At 37.4% G+C, this 20243-nt stretch overlaps 1 protein-coding gene across 1 annotated transcript; it reads right to left on the bottom strand.

The window, feature by feature from the left end:
- Window positions 1–13239, bottom strand: LOC131800256 (fibroblast growth factor receptor-like). The gene is made up of 18 exons (XM_066168862.1): window positions 13043–13239; window positions 11373–11509; window positions 10588–10736; window positions 8360–8410; window positions 7424–7479; window positions 6248–6426; window positions 5782–5892; window positions 5640–5658; window positions 5476–5506; window positions 4424–4727; window positions 4143–4253; window positions 3504–3694; window positions 2689–2811; window positions 2394–2464; window positions 1819–1859; window positions 1531–1627; window positions 1358–1457; window positions 1–950 (listed from the first exon to the last, which is right to left on the bottom strand). Exons 1-18 carry the CDS (start codon window positions 13237–13239, stop codon window positions 885–887), a joined length of 2034 nt encoding a protein of 677 aa, XP_066024959.1. The 3' UTR covers window positions 1–884.
- Between the last annotated feature and the right edge of the window lie 7004 nt (window positions 13240–20243).

The following is a 20243-nucleotide window of genomic DNA, read 5'->3' as shown; positions in this document are numbered from 1 at the left end:
CTCGAGAGAGCACTAATGATTTAATAAACATCTCCAGGGGTAAAACCTGTGCATTTTAATGTAGGTGTTAAAATATTATCACACTTTCGCGACATGCTCCTGATTGTGGCGACAAATCCTAGGAGATAAAGTTATTTACCTGCATAAATCAGATCTTAAAATTTAGCTTCTTGTGGTCTTACCATACCATGTATTTCACAATTTCTCTACATTTCGTTTCCCGTAGAAAATTTAGGAAATAGTCATTTCCCTCTGGGCAAAAATCTTCAAAATTTTATATACAATTTTCAGCTAATTCATCTCTCAAAGCTAAGACGATTGCACAAGTAATGTGCCAATTATAATTTTTATTAGGATAAGGCTAATTTTTAATTAATAATACTTTCAGTGTAAAAGTATTTCGAGTTAGTATCGCAGGTAGATGCGGTCTTAGGGAAAGCAGTTTATGCGCCGGATAGCTTTCCTAAAACCAAGCGGGTTTTGCGGAAAAACAATTTTTTAGCAATTTACTAAAACTGCAGACAACTACGGCACACAGAACGAGATCTCATCAATCTAGTTAATTGGATATTTTCCGCACTATCCTGCCTTTCAGAATTGAGTCAGAAAATAAACTGAACTCCAACGCTTGTATCGAGCATGCGTGTAAGTGCTAAACATGTAAAAGAGAAATGAGAGTATACTTTATCGGTAAACTGATAAAAGCGTTACAGCGTTTAAGAATATAAAATCAATTGAGTTATAACGTTCCAGCCTAATTGCTTAACACAAAATGGCTTTTTCTACCACGTAAGCGTGTGAGGAAAAGATGATTCAGCCCTGAAACTTGTTGTGGCAAAGTGTTCAAACTGTTAGCCGGTCATATACCGTGGAAATCTATCTAACTACACCATTAAATCCTCGACGTTTGCATACAACTGCTTGTCGTACATTGTCATGTTGATCAGCTTCTGCAGAAAAGAATAATACAATAATCGGCATCATTAAAAAAGTGTTCCTCTTACGTTATAAGCGTTTATCCTCCCAAGTGGTCAGCTTTTCACACCAAAACAAATTCAAGAAAGTATTTTATGGTGTCGTTTGCTGCTCTTTGTGCGTCTCAATACAATTTTGCAATAATCCTACCATATTTTAAATAACCATAATGAGTCAATTGTCGCAAGGACATTCTAGTTCGCTTCCTCCTTGTTTTTCGTGGAGTGCTAGTTTCAGTGACATAACAAGAAGATGCAATCCCAACTTCGTAAAAAGTACGCTATCTAAGCTAAACGCTATTAGGTTTAAAACCCTAATTAGCTAAGCCTAAGTTAGTCGGTCTAACGTGAAAAGAAACTTTCATGTTGAAGAAAATTCTCACCTTGTGTAGGGTTTCCATGTCCTTAAGCTGATTTTTCAATTCAGTAAAAGTTGGTCTTGCATCTGGGTCATTCTTCCAGCACTTCATCATAATCTGATACCTGGTATTGTTCAAATGATCTGTTAGAGATTTAAAGAACGTTTCCTTGTAGAACGAATTGAAAAAACACTTACAATTCCTCATCAACGTGTTGTGGTTTAGGCATCCTGTATCCATCCTGAAGTAAGTTTGCAATTTTTCTTCCATCCATTCGTGGGTAAGGTGAACCACCTGGAAGAGCCATAAGACCATCGAAATATAAATGTGACGAAAAAACGACCTTCACTGAAACACCACCCATGTCATTTGATGTAGTTTGAAGCTCTTTACGTTTGTCTAAGTGAACACCTTACATTGCTTAATTGAACATGGTATATAGCAAAAACATATACAGGGCCTTATAAATTTCCATTCGATGTTACCTATGGTAAAAATCTCGTACAGCAAAACTCCATAACTCCATCTGCAGAAAGACAAATCAAACAAATATATATTGGGTGACTGAAGACATAAACATTTTATACGACAACTAAAATATATGTATTCTTTGACAAAGCATAGAATTCATGTCCTGATTGAAACTGATAAAACTTAGAGAAAGATGTTTTTCGTCTTGTCACGATTGTGGGACGAAGGAAAAATTTTGAGTCCCCACGAGGAATTGAACCTCAGACCTTCGGATTCCGCGCTCCGATTCTCTCTCTTATTTTTATTTACAAACATGACTCTATCGACATCGCTGATCCTTGCAGTATGCAAGAGAGTAGAGTCGTAGAGTCTCTGTGGCTCAGTGGTATGAGCATCGGAGCGCGGAATCCGATGGTCTTAGGTTCGATTCCTCATGGGGAGTGAAGAATATTTTCATTGTCCAACGCTCGTGAGAGGATGAAAAACATCTTTCTCTATTTCTTTACCGAGCCCAAAACTTACCCTTCCTCTTATTCTATTGGTAAAACTTGTTGGAAAATTGCTACGGGTAATAATCGGGTATACTTACACATCACTTTTGGTGGTATATTTACCATACATCAAGGCCTCATAAGCTGTCCACTTCACGGGAAGACGGCCCTAAAGATTTCAAATATCACTTTGTGAAACAGCTAAAAAATTATAGGAAGCGACCGATCAAAGACAGTGATATTTAAAATTATATTCGTATACGCAAGGCTAATATTTTCATTACGGTCCCGTCCAAGGATTTTGTCATCGAAATCAGTAGTACAATGATTGTGAAAGATCACTAAACTGAACGATATGTAGTACCGCCCCCACCTCCCCTCTTTCTTGATTACCTTAGTCTTTCGTTCGTAAATATTTTCCTGCTGCACATCTCTTGCCATTCCGAAGTCTGTCACTTTACAAGTTTCCTTATGTCCAACCAACACATTACGAGCCGCAAGGTCTCGGTGAATGATCTAAGAAAGCATTGATCCGAGAGCAAAAATTAGCGATTCCAGAAGAAAAAGAACTGAAATGAAATGGTTCAGATAGGAAAATAGAAATATCCAGCGACATAATATGATGTGTGTATTTCTCTTTATTCCAGATGGCAGAAAATTAAAATTACTATAATCGCTGTTCCATATTCCAAAGAGAAGCAAACCACTTTATTTCTGCAATTCATAATTATTACATAGAAAGCTAATCTGAAGATTTTATTCGAAGTAGGGTTCTGTAATGTAGCATTTTTGCAACCAAAGACGAATTTTTTAATTTCAAGTTTTGATTCCTTTTCTTTCTTGTCACTAAAATGAATATTCGTTGTACACTCAGTTTAGGCTGAATTAAAGATCCTATTCATTCACGTCTCTGCCTTTGCCTACACGAGAAAAACCCAGATATTTTATTTTGATGAGGTACTCTTGCAGCGATGCACAAATATCGCCATTCGCACACTAAAATATAACTTAGGTGATGACGTCAAAATTGGTAGGGTTCCTGGCCCTAAAGAAATAGCCTCAACAAGACGGTAAGAATACGTTTGCATATCCCGGGCGTGATCTTGTGAAGACGTATTTTTCTATGCAAGACATAGCTTAACATGACGATACACCTTACAAGAAGGTTTTAGAATTGTTTTTCTTTGGTGCCTTTTTAGTGAACTTACAGATTTTGAGGACAAATAACTCATTCCATCAGCAATTTGCCAAGCAAACTTCATCAGCTGCTGTGACGTCAGATTTGTTTGTGGTTTGACATCCGGGTCTTGGAAGTAAGTGTCTTTTAATCCACGGCTCTTTCTCAGGTAACCCAGCAGATCCCCAAAAGGCACATATTCAATCAAAACCAGCAGCTGTTCTGAAGAAATTAAACAGTTTCATTTAGATATTTCTCTCTCTAAAAAAATTAGCAATAAGTAAAAAAAATAAATAGCAGTCAGGGTCAATACATTTGAAGAAATCGCACGAAAACAAGATGTAGTTTTACGATGAAAAGCTGGAAAACTTTGTAACGATCTCATAAGAAGGTACAGACCAAATATTCCCTTAGAAAAAGCGATTCTGCTTATACAACAGGATGGCTTGTACAATGGCAAATATTTGGTCTTCGTCTATCAGCAAATCCAAGAGCGTCGATGTTAGCTAAAAAAAGGATAAAATTACCATATGCGATGGTTGTTTGTTGTGCGCAATTGTGAAGCAGTGAATCTTCCACTGAAACAAATTATCAATGACGAGAAAGCGTTACAGAGTAAATCAGATGCAAAATGTGTACAGCAAAATTAGACCTCATAATCAAAGCTTACCAGATTCTGTAACGCATCCCAGAAGTTTAATGACGTAAGGATGTGGTTTCAGCTGCTTCATTGTGTCAAGTTCTTTCATCAAATCTCTCTTGTCCGATTCAGTAGCGTTTTCTGGAGCGTTAAAATAAGGAGTAAAATTTGGTTTACGGGAATAATATGCAAAATGTCGAAATAGCGACATAAGTTATCCAATCACAAATAGCTAAAAAGTTACGGTAACCCGGTAACAGTATATGACTGTAGGCCAAGACTCTCATTCAATTTACAGTTCAAGAACTCACTTTTAAGCATCTTAATAGCCACTGTGGTCGTTTCAGGACTCCCTCGAAGTCCTACTGCTGTTCCCTTGGCAACCTGACCAAAAGCACCTTTACCAATGATTTTTTCTATGGTCACGTGGTATCTTGGAACTTCCCAGCAGCGTGTTAACGGATGAAGAGGCACGTAATCAGCACCTGAAGCAGTACTTTGTGCCTTTCTATCATGTTTGTTGACTTCTATGAGATCCATGTATTCCGCAGGAGGCTGGGTGAGTTTTGCTGAATCGAGTAGACTTGGTTCGCTATCTTCTAATCCTGTTTCATTCTATTAAACCAACATGCCGTTAAGGTATTCATATACAAATCTGTTATTAATCCCAATAAAATGCCCTACATGTTTATAGAAATCAGTTTACCCGTTTTCATCAGACAAACGTTTATATTATTCCATAACAAGAGATTATTAATAGTTTATAATCTCTTGTCCTTTAATATTACTAATGTTTCTTATTACAAACACTTTGTTCTCTGCCATTGAAACTATCACGTCCAATGGAGTGATCGAGGTTCATAGCATATTCGCTGAAGCTACAAACTACAACATGAGGATCGTCGATTGGTAGTGCAATTTTTTGACAAATGCACACACGAAAAAAAAACTCTTGCTGTACTAAGCTCCAGGACTAATGCTTTGAAAGTAAGGCATGAAGATAAACAGACGGCCAAAACGGCGTGAGAAAAAAAATATTTACAAAACAAATATCAACCGGGTGCAGACCAGTTTGCGATCTATGAAGTGAAATCATGCAATTGTCTCAGAAACAACCGAAGGAAAATCCATGGAGTAGCTTGGTAAATGACATGATCCCAGGACAAAGACCCTATTGAGTCAAACTTCTTCCTATATTCTATTGTACCTGTCACTAATGCATTATGCCTTTTTTGTAGAACTACACCTTTTTTCCTTCCTATTTGTTGTAAGCCTTTATTTCCTTCTAGCGAGTAGAGGTAAAGCGAGATTACATAATTACTGGCCACACTAACATGACTTCAACGTCTTGGCTGTAACTTACGTAGGAAACACCTCTTTTATCTTCATAGGTCCTACAATTGAGAAAGTATACAAATAATTATGACGAGCTGAGAATTGCATCAGTTTTAAGTGGAAGTTTGTTATAAGATAATACCATATCTGGAACATTACATCGACACAATCCAAGTGGCAGCAAATTCTTACCTCTGTTTCCCTACAGCGCCTGAAAAAGAACGAAAGGAAAAAAAAAAGACAAATGATGTGGATTTGGGTCAAGATTTGCTTTTGCTTAATAATGAATCTTGCAGCCAAACCCTCTATCATAGATTATGAATTTTTTACCTACCTTTCTTATGTAGCCAGATTATGTAAATAATTAGAAGAACGATTATGAAGGCAAGAACCCCATTTATGGCTAACGAGACGTTGTTAGATGGGCAGTTACATTCCTCAGGACCTAAAATGATTCAGTTTACAAAGCTTGATCAGGTAACATTCAAACAACATTTACAGTGATCGTGGTCAACACACTGCCCTCACTACATAGCTTACGCTCCTAAACGAAAACCGTTAACTCTTATTTGCTAGGTACTAAGTAAAAGCAAGATGCTACTCTCCCTATAAAAATTTTTAAAAGTAAGATTTTGTTTAACTAAATAAAAACAACAACAGCGACAAAAAAAAACTTGGAAATATATGACTCACAGAATTGAGTTGTTTGATTAAACAGATACGGAATACAATTTGAAAAAGTACTTCTTCGGACGAATTCGTGTAAACATTTAATAATAATATTTCTTTGTAAAATTTACCTTTTGTTGTGCTTTCCGAGCCGTCTGTGGGTATAAAAACTTGTTTAATTGATTCTGGATCGACTTTAAAACCTCCGAATTTGTCTTCCATTGCAGCATCAAACAGGACAGTCAAAAGATTGCTGACAACTACACTTCGATTGAACCTCATCATGAAGTCGAGAACAACACTGCCACACCTAGGTAAGAGGGGAAGGATGTAAAATGCCGAATCGAACACCGTGCCGAAAAGAGTAAGACGCATAAGTTATGACTGATTATACAGTCTGTATTAAACAAAAATAAATCGTGGGAAGAGTTCATTTAGGTTTGCAAGTAGTTTCTTCATCCGCTTTTACATTCTTCACCTATTCAAACATTTGTCATTTGGAGAATAGAACTACATTACCTCTTCCTAATATTCGTTTTATCTCTCCCTTGAAAGCTTATTACGATTACAGTGCAAAGCCATTTGTTACAATAAGCAACATTTTCATTATAGGACCTTGTTGTTGTCTTTGTTCTGTGAAAAAATTGTCGCTACCTTAATTTAAAAAACGTTACTTGAGTAATAATAATAATAATAATAATAATAATAATAATAGTTAAACAGGTTATGAATTAAGAGACCCGCGGTACTTAATTTACGCAACATTACACTTGGGGATATAGGCGTCTCGTGGTCTGTTTTGACTTTTTATAAATGAGTAGCCTAAAGATTAGAAAGAATTCAGCGCCAAACAAAGCATGTTACCGAAAGGACAGCGTTTACAGCAATTCGACGAAGGCGTACCTCGCGTGACAAAAATTGAGTACCTTCACGGCTTCAATTGCATAATCAGTCACAATTTATGCATCGAGCTCTTTAGGGCACGGTGCTCTATTCGGCATTCCATTCGTACTTTTGTGACTTTTAAGTTTTGAAATACATTGAGATTTAACCAAAAGAGTATTTTAAATCTAATTAACCAAGGTAAATAAAATTGATTCATGTCATTCTGTGTCAATCCATTGTTGTACATTAAATAAAATGTACTTCAAATGTAGATTATTTTGCATTAAATAAGATTTTTTTAGAGCAGAAACACCAGTTTTAACACTAAAATACGCCAAACTGAGTTAAATCTCATTCCAGCCGCAGAACACAGATCTGCGTTGGCGTTTGTTGTTTCAGTGTTGAGACAAACCGCACCTTACCTGGTGTTCACGGTGTTGGCGGATGAGCAGCCAAACTTAGAGGCAATTTGACAAGCCTAAAAGGACATTTAAAGAAAAAATGTAAATTCGAATACTTTTTTCATAATTAAAGATCGTTCAAAATGTCATTTTGTTTTAACAGAAATATTGAGATTTCGTTCAAGAGTAGACGGATTAAAATTCCCTTTTGATTGTAATGATAAATCTTATGGCAGTATTCTATACACGCGGGTATATGGATCAAATAGATTATCTAACCATTACTGGAAATTTCGCAGCAACTTCTGAACGTCTGCTACAGTTCCCCTGTATTGTAGCTGTCAGGTAAACTTCTGTGCTTTCTGAAGCTAAAGAAAAGCCGTGTCCTTTTACATTTACGAAAAACATGAACAGCCTTGATTCACAAAAACTGCTGAGAAGTGGTTCCATCAAACAATAATTCAGCTTGAACACTGTCCAATAATCCCTGCAGAGATCGTTCTGACAGCGTGCTACTAAGCTCGAGACTCTAAAAACTTATGTTTTAATGCACGTAAGAGCATGAACATGTTACGGTTAGCCTTGTTTACAATGTTTTAATATTTGATAAAGAAACTTGTAACATGTGTAAGTAGGTCCACAGAGGGATTGAATTATATTTTTTTAAACGAATACTATGGTTCATTTCCCCACCCCTACCCCACTCGAAAAATAGTTTTGCAAAGCCCATGAATTAAGTTATTTGTGTTTGAAGATGGCCAGCATAATATGCCTCAAAATATTGGAAGGAGTCTTGAGAGAAATAAAAAGAATACTTTTATACATCTATAATTATGCTTGTTCTTACTCCTTCTATTGTGGAAGGTACAGCCTTTTACTCATAAAGATCTTTTGAGTCGCTGATGACATAGTTTTATATGGTGGTACAAAAAAAAACGCCTATAAAAAAACAGTTACCTGCAGGGGTTGTTTGGGATGAGGTGGCAACTGTACTCGAAACTGTTTGAACTGAGGAAAAACAAAATACGACTTAAAATGATCGACAAGCAATTCTTAATTTTATGTAATCATCATACCAACCTCAAACCACATGATAATAACAATACGTTAGCTCAAATAATTTTTTTTATAAAGGTTCTGGGTAAGATAGACTATACTTCCTAAACCGTTTATTGTTACTCATATCAATGTCACCAGCATTATTATCATTGATATTTTTACAACTCCTATCGTCATTATAATTATTATCATTGCCAACACTATCACTAAACAAGCACCCAAAGTGTCATCTCCTGCTGATTCCAGTTGTTTAGGGCTTCACCGATTTCTCTCTCTCCGCTACTTAAGTTCATACCATTATTACCTATTATCATCTTTGGCGTCCCTCTTCTGCTGATGAATCTGCAAAGAGCGCGAATAGACGATTCTGTTTCGAGAGACTCGGTCACTTCAATATGGATTGCTCGAATAGTTAAGCAAGAGAAAAGACATCATAACTTTTGCCTTGCCTCACATACAGTAGGCCAAATAAATCTATTCCAACGTTAGAAAACGGGGGTTTATCTCGAATAAGCCTGTTGTCAGGTAAATCTAACATCAATTGTTGGCCCTTCGCAGCATTTTGTTTTTGGCAAGTCAAATAGTTATTGAGTACTCTTCAAAGAGCAGCCGTCCCTTGAAGATCCAGTACTTTTGTCTCAAACTGGTCAGGACATATTCTTCACCTAGACGACCCACAGACTGATGAACATCCATAATGAGCAGCTTGGTAACATGGTGCTTTGAAGGTAACAGCAATTGATGTCTCGATTGGTAATCTGATGAAGAATTTTGAAGCCGACCACCAACTCTCAATATTCCTGCTCCATCCAGAAATGGTCTGAATTTGTACACTGAACCAAGTGAGCTAATAATCTTCAATTTACACTTCTCAGATTCTCCTGGGCTCAAGTCTGGGAGGACTTTAAACACTGGCGAGAAAGCTAATTTTTGCACGTATGCGAGGATTTGAGCCTGTGCATGTCGTCTCTCTTGCTTTAAGGAATTTTTCTTAAATCGTAGACACCGAGCAACTCTCTTCTAAAGCTCAAACCATGACGAATATTGCAGAACCATTTGGTTCAGTGGTCGTTTATCCTCCATGAGAGTAACATGGTCTGTTCGAGCTTGACCTCTGACTGCTGTGTCTTACTCAGAAATGCTGACTGAAGAGACTGGATGGGTGGGCTACGATGTCTCACTTTCTCACAAAAACTTAGGGCCTCTGAGACAAATTTCCCTCTTTAATAACTCCTTTACCGCTATTCCTCGGCTGGCATCCTCAGCTGGGTTGATGCTTGTTGGCATAAAGTTCTACTGGGAAGGTTCTGAGCAATCATGTACCACTGCCAGGTAATTGGCCACAAACATGTAGAATCGTTTGTCTCTTTGCTCTTGATATATTGGAGGACAGCTGTGGAGTCTGACCAAATCACTGTCTTGTCAACTTTTGACTGAAATTCTTCTTAACGTCTGATTCATTCTGACAGCTAAAACAGCGGCTGACAATTCCAATCTGGGTGTAGTCATCTGTCTTACGTGAGCTACGCGAGATTTCCCAGCGAGGAAACTGCAATGGGTACGGCCATTTTCATTGACGAGTTTTGCATATGACACAGTCCCATACGCAATCTGAGCGGCATCTGCAAAGTGTTGAAGTTCTGCATTTTGTTCCCAGCCAAAGTCGATCGCTTTCAGACTTATAGGTAAGGCAACACTTGAAAGCATAGGTAAATTAGATAGCCATCGTCTCCAAAACTGAGATTTCTCTCTCACTATCTCTCCATTCGAGGTGAGTCCTTGTTTGCAGAGATCTTGAAGGAGCTTTTTAGCTAGTAAGCTAAGTAAGCTAGTAAGCTAAGTACCATCTTAAAGGTAAACATGTCGCTATCTATGTTGCACTGAACACCAAGGGTTATTTCAATAGGAAGTACACCAGAATTTAAATTCAAATTCAAATTCAAAATTGACGAAGCTCTGTCTGAAGTTGGAATGGTTTTGAGGACTTCCCTCCTGTTACACAACCATTTAGTCAATCGAAATCCACCTCTTGACAATACGACACACAAATCTTCTCTCACTTCACTGGCGACTTCATTTTATTGCATCGATTTCAAACAGTCATCCACATAAAAGTTCTTCAATACTGTGTCGATCACTTCATTGTCAAAGTCTCCTGCATTGTCTTGAGCCGTCTTTCGAAGACCAAAATTATCCCAACTAGGTGAAGACGCGCTACCAAAAGGTGTACTCAACAGGCTTCTTAGATAAGTCATCGCCAGGCCACCAAAGGAACCTTAAGGGATCAACCAATACTGGATGGAACATGGCTTTAATGTCTGAGGAGAGGGATACTGGTTCCTGACGAAATCTTAATAGGACACTAAGCAGGCTGTTAGTCAAGTCTGGACCACTTAGTGGTTGGTCATTGAGCGATGTGCCCTTGTATCGGGCTGTGCAGTCAAACACCACTTGCAGTTTCCCTGGCTTATTAGGATTGAAGGCAGCATATAATTGAGTGGTGATATCTTAACTCGATGTTGTTAATTAGCGTTTTTTTTTTTAATTTTGGCTCATTTTCGCTAACCAATATTTTAATTCATTTTGATAACATATCAGTTCAAATGATACTGACATCCTACACTAAATCTGAAGAAAACATTCTCTATCCTCGAAAATCTGTTCGAAACATCAGGAACATCAGCAAAAGTCTTCATCTGCGTAAGAATACTGCTAACTAGCACATGTGTTGATCGCCAGGCACAAAACGTCAACCTTATCACCAGGGTCTCTATTCCTCCCTGTTCGGGGTTGTAATGATTCACTGTGTGGGAAGTTTTATTGACGCAATGTAAACTGGTATAAAACATTTTTCCCGTTTTAGATTATAAATCCAAAGTAATTAAAAATGCTAAAAGATGTTCCTACCTACCCTCTATGTTAAGTCTCACAATGGCTTTTGCTCCATCTCCAACGTCATTATGTGGGACACATTTGTACTCGCCATAGTGCTGAGATCGATTGACGTTATTGAGAGTATACTCGCTGTTGCTGTTCTCGCTTAGGAGGCTGCCATTGAAATAGAACTTTTAAATTGACACTTGTGGCACAGCAGCCATAACTATGCACTTGAATGTAACAGTGTCTCCTTCAGTGACGGTATTTTGTGCAGCATTGGTAGTGAGTCTCACACCTTCAGGTTTGTCTAAAAATTTAAATCAAATCAAAATCTCATTCTCAGTTTATTCATCGCTCATACATTTCGCTTGGTTATAAATCATAACCTATTTTAATAGTCTAGAAAGTGCATGATAATGCAACAAGGAAGGGTTTATCTTGTATCAGTCCATAAAGTGCCTTGAGCAGAAAATATAACGCTTTTGAGATGGAAAATTGTAGCAAGTCATTAACCCATGGTTGGAATGCTGACTATATGCAAAATACTTTAACTTACACATTGCACACTGAAAAACAATGGCATTACTGCAACAAGAAAAATAACACCAACTATGTTGTTACTAGGGTAGCTATTTTAAATCCTCTGTTAATAAAAATGAGCAATTTGTGAGTACGAGCTTTATGTCTTAACGGACATAAAAACGTTGTCGCTCATGAAAAATTTTTGATGAAAATCCTTAATTTTGAGCCAAAAGACTAGTGCAACAGTGCCCTAGATGCTGCACGTGAGAGGATCTCTTCTCACAAATAGCGGAAACTCAATTTGAATCAAAGACATTCCTTATTTTCCTCAATTGGTACCAGGATGATATATTTATCCGAGAGATTCCTGAGGAACAGAGCCTCCCTTGATCAGTTTAACAGAAACCTTAAGTCGGGGGCCTCAAAGGCTCGACTCCACTACTAAATATGCAAACAAACAATTCATTTTTTTGTTAACAATCCAAGCTTCCTCAATTTTGCTGTTGCAAAGAGCTTAAGCAGCAGAAGAGCGAAAAACCAAGGAGATTTGGTCAGGTTGTGTTCGCACTATCGTGGCTCGTTTTACCTCCTGGGAGTCTGAAACAGGCTAAATAAAATTACAGTTGTGATGATAAGTATTTTAAATTTGCCTGGACAATAGCATATAAACTGCTTGTTTGAATGAAAAACCTAGGGGAAACTAAATGAAGGTAGGAATTGCATATCTCTCAGAGGGGGCGGCATAATGCTTGCAGGTTACGCAACCTCCAAAACCAGAAAGTCATAGAAATCAATTACCCAAGTGCGGAGTTTGTCATTCCTTTCCCTGCCTTTAAATGAGAAAAAAAGTGAAGGTTGTAATCACCAGCCTTGTGCGCTAGTCAAAAAGAGTGAATTTTGGATCGTCACAATGATTCGGAAACGGTTTTAAGCCATTTTCTGAGTTAAACACAGTCCAACTGAAGCTGCAATGACTTGGCGAAAAATGTCACATCCTTCTAAGTAAAATAACATGAGCAATGATTCCATGCAAATTCAATTGTCGCAACCAATAGTTGGGATCAATGTATACAAAGCCGAAAAGGACGTGATGTGGAATTCTGTTTCCTTTCACCTTCGATAACAGGATTCGCACTGTAGATAAGGTAAATTCAGAAATAGAAAACTAAGGTTAAAATGTACCTACACTGAACTACAATTGATGTGTCAATAGAAGTGACTTCCACTAAGTTATTGGCTCGACATGTATATTGTCCTGCATCTGTTCTGTTTATGTTATCGAACTTTAAAAACGTAGCTTTCTTCCCTGAACTTTCCACTGCTCCATTTCTAATCCATGATACATCCGGCAGTGGTTTCCCAGAAGCTTCACAGGCCATAGTGACAGGGGATCCTTCAATGTAATATTTTCCTCTTAAAGAGATGTTTATAAGTAGTGCCTCTGAAAGGTTAAAGAGATTATATCACTCCTCACATAGCGTATCAAATCTTACTTGAACTGAGTCTTAAAATTTACCCAATTTCAATAAAATAAACAAAAGCATCCAGCAATTGGTCCCCAACAACTAACCAGTATAAGGAGGCTCAAACTTCATTCAGTACAAGTTAACCTGTTGGCACTAGCTACTGGAGAACTTTTCACAAGCTAAATTATAAAGCAGTGCCCCAGCCTAGGGAATTAAGGGCTAATTCAGGAAGTTACTCTTTGGGCTAAGGACCCTGACTTCTAGGCTACTTCCATTCTAGCGGATAAAATTTTTGCTGCTGCACAAACAAATAGGAACAGAGCCAATCAAGCCACACCCCACTAAGAACTTGGTCTGACAATGGATCTACAGGAGACATCCTAAACCCAGAGAACTGAAATTTCGATGAAAGAGAAACTATGGATTGTTCACATAAAAAAGGAATATACCAGTGGCATGCTAAATGTTGCTTGCCCGTTACATAAAGTTAAAAGAAGGTCCAGTTTTAATAAAGAAAACGATGTTTGGCCCTCAATTTTTTGTGAAATATGAGACATGGATTGGCTTTGGGCCACAAAAACCAAATGCAAATGATGATTCTTTTGCCCCTTTTAAGCCAAATAGCCTGATATCTTTCTATGGTTATACAATTCAAAAAGAAAAGTAGTGTGATAGGTATTGTGTTACAGTTAAATAAGCCAACAGAACATAGCAAATGCATAATTAAAATAAAGCAATGAAAGAAGAGTATGTAATGGCTGGTGAGCTCAAGCAGGTTTTATTCATGAGTCATAAAGGATCAAAAACAAGCAAATGAACATAGTAAACAGTGAATTTGGATTCTTCACAAGTGAATAAAATCTTTCAAGCCAACAATGAGGTAAACTGTACATGAGTATTGAGATGTCACAAACTTTTTCAACTATGAATCACAGTCAAATGACAAGTCTCAATTTGTCTCTTAGTATAAGAAATTACTTGAGGAAGTCACCATTCTGTTGGCTAAATTTACATCTGCAAACCTCTTAGATCATATTATCCTCAGAAAGTAGCAAATGGCACAGTGCCGACTTTCCAACATGATCTCGAGACCGAAATTACGATTATCGTTATTTCTAAATTGGCACCAAATTTATGGATATAGTAATTTCGTGGCACTCTTTACCAATGCTCTTTACACGTGTTAAATAAAGAGAAGGACTCGGTTCCACTGTCTTACAACATTCAAGATGGCGGAGGAAAGGGGTAAATGTGCGTTCAGTTGTGATCAGCATGATCTCGACACCAAAATAACGATTACCGTTATTTCTAAATTGGCCCTGAAATAACGAATATCATAATTTCAGTGCATGTCTGAGACCTTCGGGCTCGAAGCTTGGGAACTAGTATTCAGGGAAAGATAAAATGGCGGCTTACGGCGGCGAAGGAAATCTCAGTAGTTTAATATTTAGCGTGAAAAGGCTTGGGTGTTGTGATCTGGTTCTCAAGTAAAAAAAAAATCACGGTCTGCAATGGCCCTACCACCTTTTGAACAACAAGAAAACATTGAAACGGTGGTAAAAAGCAGCAAGTTTCGAAGTCTAAACGAAAGATGGGTAAGCTGAGTTTCAGTCAAATATCATGACATTTGGGATGTAATTTCGATACCGAATAAATAGTTCTACATGGTTACACACGCATAGGATTCTGTTGTGTTCACGTGAAGGCCATTTCGGCCATTCCTGCCACTTGTAAGTGGTAGGAAATAAAAGATATGTATAGTTGTTTCGTATTGAAGCCCTGTGAAATCACAAATTTGATTTATTTCTTCTTTGTTTTAGGTGGTCATTATCCATTACTTTTGGAAGTCGATGCTGATGAGAAAGAAAAAATGTTTATGATTATTTCTTCTCTCGAACATTTTACTATTTAGGTACCAAATAATCTTGATACTGAAGATCATTGCATCCATTATGAAAAAATTACCCTTGATTGCTTTGTCAACTGGAATGTATAATGTAATATACCTTGTGATTTGTGGGATTTTCACAAGTAAACTAGAAATACTTGAAGAGGGTAATGATGTACTTAATGCAGAGCATTTGGTACAAAGTCTGCTTTGCTGTAATCTACCTGAAGGTGCTTTTTATATGCTAGTAAGACTTGCACAGCCCAGTCAAAATGTTTTTGAGTAGTAGAAAAGCTGGCCAAACCTCTTCCTGAAAAGCAGTCTGAAAAATGTGAAGTTAGCGGAAGGTACTTAATTGTAGGCGGCCAAATTGTAAGCTGCCAGCCCATTTTGAGTGAGCAGTAAAACTCAAGATTGGCTATTTTAGCTAATTTTATTGAGAACCAAATTCCCAGCAACGGGCACAATTTTACTGGGCTATTTGTTATTTAACTACTTAGTAATATTCTTATTAAAATTTACTGCATTCCTTTCTAATAATTTGCTGCTGATTGTATGCTGTATATAGCTTATGATTTGTGTGATTTTCACAAGTAAATTAGAAATACCTGAAGATGGTAATGATGTACTAGATAATGTACTTGATGCAAAGCTATTTTGGTGCAAAGTGTGTGCCTTGTCTGTAGGTGATTTTGCATGCTAATAAGACTTGTAATTCAAATAATAAACAACAGCTGGAGTGGGAATATTAAAAGAAAAATAATAATATTTAGCTATACCAAGTTCTGGTTTTATGTCCAAAGTGTGTGCCTTGTCCATAGGTGATTTTGCATGCTAATAAGACTTGTAATTCAAATAATACACATCAGCTGGAGTGGGAATATTAAAAGAAAAATAATAATATTTAGCTATACCAAGTTCTGGTTTTATGTCCAAATTAAGCACTTAGTTGAAGACCACTGCACTGCTCAGGTCCAGAAGGCTGAAAGAGTACTGTCTGCTGTTAGTTTGATTTTTGTCATTTCTATTGATTTATTTTATTTATCAATGTTTCTTTGAATTGTAATTCATTGATCTCTTTCAATAGTGCAGGTTCGCTCATGTAACCTAATCTCCCACTTATGTATGTATGTATGGATGAGCTCAGTCAAAATGTTTTTGAGTGGAAGGCAAGCTGGTGATAGTAATAGGCAGCAGAGGCTGAACCTTGTCTTGAATGGAAGTGTGAAAAGTGTGAAGTTAGCGGCAGCTATATTGTGGCAGGCAGCCAAATTGTCAGCTGTGGCACATTTTGACTGGGCTGATTGTGTGTAGTATATATGTGCACTTCTTTTAGGGTGTTAAACAGGTTAAAGTACCAAGAAATCCTCTGTGATAACTTGATAATTCAAGATGTAAAAATTTTAAATAATAAGGTAAAGCTTGATCATTCTTAAGAGTTTCCATTTGTTCTGGAAATTTGGGGGAGGGTCAGGGGAGCATTATTTATACATAAATAATGTACATAAAAAGTAAAAAAAAAGGACCAAGGTAAAATCCCAATTTGTTTTAAGAGTTAATTTTATTAAGAGAAAACCCTGGAGATAGCTTGGGATTTGTGTGATTTTCAAAAATTGTTAGGAACCTTGATAATTTTCAGCTTCAAGAACACAAGTACATAATCTTTAGTGCAGCCCTCTTTTCTCCCCGCCATTATTCTAATTTTTTTATCAAGTTTCCTTTTTCTTGTGTTCAATTAATTTATTGTCTTTACAGGTGAAATTTTAATATCTGCTAGCACAATTATCTCTGGTAAGAGTGTCTACCATCACTCTTGCCGGTCTCAAGCCCAAAACGCTGCAAACTAGCTGAAACTACATGTATTTCGTAAAATTGCAATGAAATCTATCTAAAAACACCAAAATCCGGCAGAACGCACGAGTTTTTGCCAAATTTTACGCAAAAGTTGACAAAAGCGCTCAATTCGACCTGAAAAACACTTTTTTTTTTTTTTTTTTTGCAAAAATCAGCCTATTTTACATTCAAAAGCACGATGTCTTTAACAAAATAGGGATACAATCCATGTGAAAACACTTATTCCAGCTAAAACGCAGTGTTCTCAGTAGAATTTGGGGAAAAAACGCGTAAAAACCGTCAGAAACACAACAAATTGGGCTGATTTTACCCACTTTTTGTGTAAATAGCTGCCAAAACCCTCTAAACTAGCTGGAACTACATGTTTTTCACAAGATCGCCATAAAATCTTGAAACGTTGCTTTAGGGACCTTTATGCCTCCAAAACGAGTTTTTACTTTAAAAAAAATGGAATGAACAAAGATGTTAAAGGGGAAAAAGCTGTGAGATAGGAGAAGTTTAGTGTTGCTGTTTGATATGCCGCCCAGATATATCAATTTATTAATTTAACGCCTTTAGCCGTGGGCAGAAGTTTTTCTCTAGACTAAGAGGACCCTCCCTATGTTGACGAACCTCAATAACTCGTTGATTTTACTGTTTTTACACAGATTTGATTTTAACCATATTCGCCAAAATAACTGCCAAAACACGGCAAACCAGTATCTCGGCCAAGAGCGATATTGGCCATTTCACACATCCTTATTAGATATGAATTTTATTAAAGATTGTCATTCTAGCATATGTTGGCTAGTTACCACAGGTTTCTTGATTTTCATGGGAAAGTGGCATTGGTTGGTACCATGACCAATCTCCTCGACTTTCCCATGATTTTCATAGGATGTTAGCGACCCATACTTCGAACATCAGTTGTTTTTTTTTTTACATTGGCGCGAGTTTCACAACTTTCTTGTGGTTTGGCATTGACTCAGAGTTGGGCTTATTTTTATGGCTAATCCATCGGCGACTTTCTCATGATTTTCTTGGGTTCTCAACTGTGACACGCACTTTGGAACCATAATTTTATAAATATGTCAACACTGGCAAATACTGCTAAAATCTACACTCTACTAAACTCCATGTACCACAATATCCACACAACTGCGTGTGCCTACTTGAAAATCCTAACCCTAACCCTAAAACTATCCAGTTAGCCTAGTATTGTATTGCTGGTTTGAGTGACTAAACTGGCTCAAATGATCCAGCTGCTTAAAAATCTAAGCACAGAGTAAGTTTAAAAGATTCAATTTTGTAAGGTTTCGAAACAGTTCCAAAATTAACATGCACATAGCTCAGTGTAAAACATCGAAGCTTCTAGGACTTCTTATGATTCCTACGAACGTACACACCTAATGCACGTCAATTTGCCTTTGTTGTCCTCGAACGATCACGTCTTCATGGTAACGTGGTGTAAGAACTGTACAACACTTTATAAATATATGTTTTACTTGACGGTAAAAGTTTGAATCCGTACAAGGAAACGTAACGGAAACAGGCGATGATAATATTCCGTTGACAGAAATGCAACGGAAACGTGTCGTCATATTTCCGTTCAGGAATCATAACGGAAACATAACAGGTCCAAGGAAGAAGTGAATGATGTGGAAACATAGAGTTTCATTTTTCCGAATTTCGGAATCATGCTATTTCGTCCTGTGCTCACTCTAACTCTGTGCTATCCTAAACCTAACCCAAACCCCAAACCAATCCTAAGCTATGGTAAAGGGTTTAAGTCAGGGTTGAGGATAGGGTTAGGGCAGGAGCCCATTACCTGGTTAGGGTTAGAGTTTGGGTTGCTTCGGGTCAGAGGGGTTTAGTGTTACAATCAGGGTTAGGGCTAGGGTAAAATTATGCTTAGAGTTAGCGGGGTTTAGTGTTAGAATTAGGGTTAAGGCTAGGATGAGGCTATGCTTAGGGTTGGCGTTAATATTTTTCTACAAGCATTCAATTGCAGGGTTTTTGGTATTGTGTTTGTAAATTTCAGTAACTACTTGAAAGTTTGCTGAAAAACAAACGATAGGCCGACTGGTACACTTACAGGATAGATAGAGAAGGTTGGGGTTAGGGTTAGGGTTAGGGTTAGGGTTAGGGTTAGGTCTAGGTTAAGGGCTATAGGTTAGGGTTTAGGGTTTAGGGTTAGGTTTTAGGGTTATGGTGTGGGGCTAGGGTTAGGTTTAGGGTTAGGGTTTAGGCTTAGTGTTAGGGTTAGAGGGTCTGCGGTTGAGGTTAGGGTTAGGGTGAAGGTTTGGGGTTAGGGTTTGGGGGTAGGGTTAGTGTTTAGGGTAAGGGTGTAAGCCTCTTCAAAAATATTTTTAAGAAGATTTTGTCACCTTTTTCACTTAAATAACCACCTGAAGAATTTTGACCAGTTAGATTATTTTAAGCGGTTGGATTAATTTTGATTGGGGTTTAATAACTTTTAGTAGTTGGATGATTATTTTTACCAGTTGAACCACTGTAATATGCTGGATCTTTTTAACTAATGTTACCATCCTTACCTGAATTATTTGAACCAATTTCACTGGTTACACATGCATTATCCAGTTAGACCATTTCAACTGGTTGGATTATTTAAACCAGTTTGTCCATTTTAGATATTGGCATCATTTTATCAAGTTGGATCATGTTAACCAGTCGCACCATTTTACTAAGTGAGATCGTTTCTTCCGATTGGACCATGTCACGTAATTAAAATCTTTTCACCGTTTAAACCATTTTATCTTGTTTTGGCTGGTTGGACCATGTTAACCAGTTGCATCATTTTGACTGGAGTGAAAAGTTCCGTTCTTAACCCGAGCCCTAACCCTAACCCGGGGTTAGGGTTAGGGTTAGGATAGCTCGCAGCTAGAGTTAGGGCTTGGGTAGGGTGGGATTATGATTAGGCTGAGGGTCACAATTTTTTCTGAAGACATCCAATTTTTTTTTGGTATTGTGTTTGGCTCTAAACTTTAACAACTACTTGAAAGTTTGCTTGAAATCAAAATATACCATTTTTTGCCAAAATAACTGCCAAAATGCGCAATTCGGGCCTTTTTATCAATTTACACTTGGTTTAAGCTTGGTTTTTGTGTTTTCCCACAGACTCTTAAACTATTTTGCTGAGAACATTTTTTGCAGCGTTTTTAAAACTGAAATAAGC

Source organism: Pocillopora verrucosa, chromosome 6, assembly GCF_036669915.1.
Source record: "Pocillopora verrucosa isolate sample1 chromosome 6, ASM3666991v2, whole genome shotgun sequence".
NCBI lineage: Eukaryota > Metazoa > Cnidaria > Anthozoa > Scleractinia > Pocilloporidae > Pocillopora > Pocillopora verrucosa.
The sequence above is the reverse complement of the archived record's forward strand: the minus strand, read 5'-3'. Positions and strand labels throughout refer to the sequence as shown.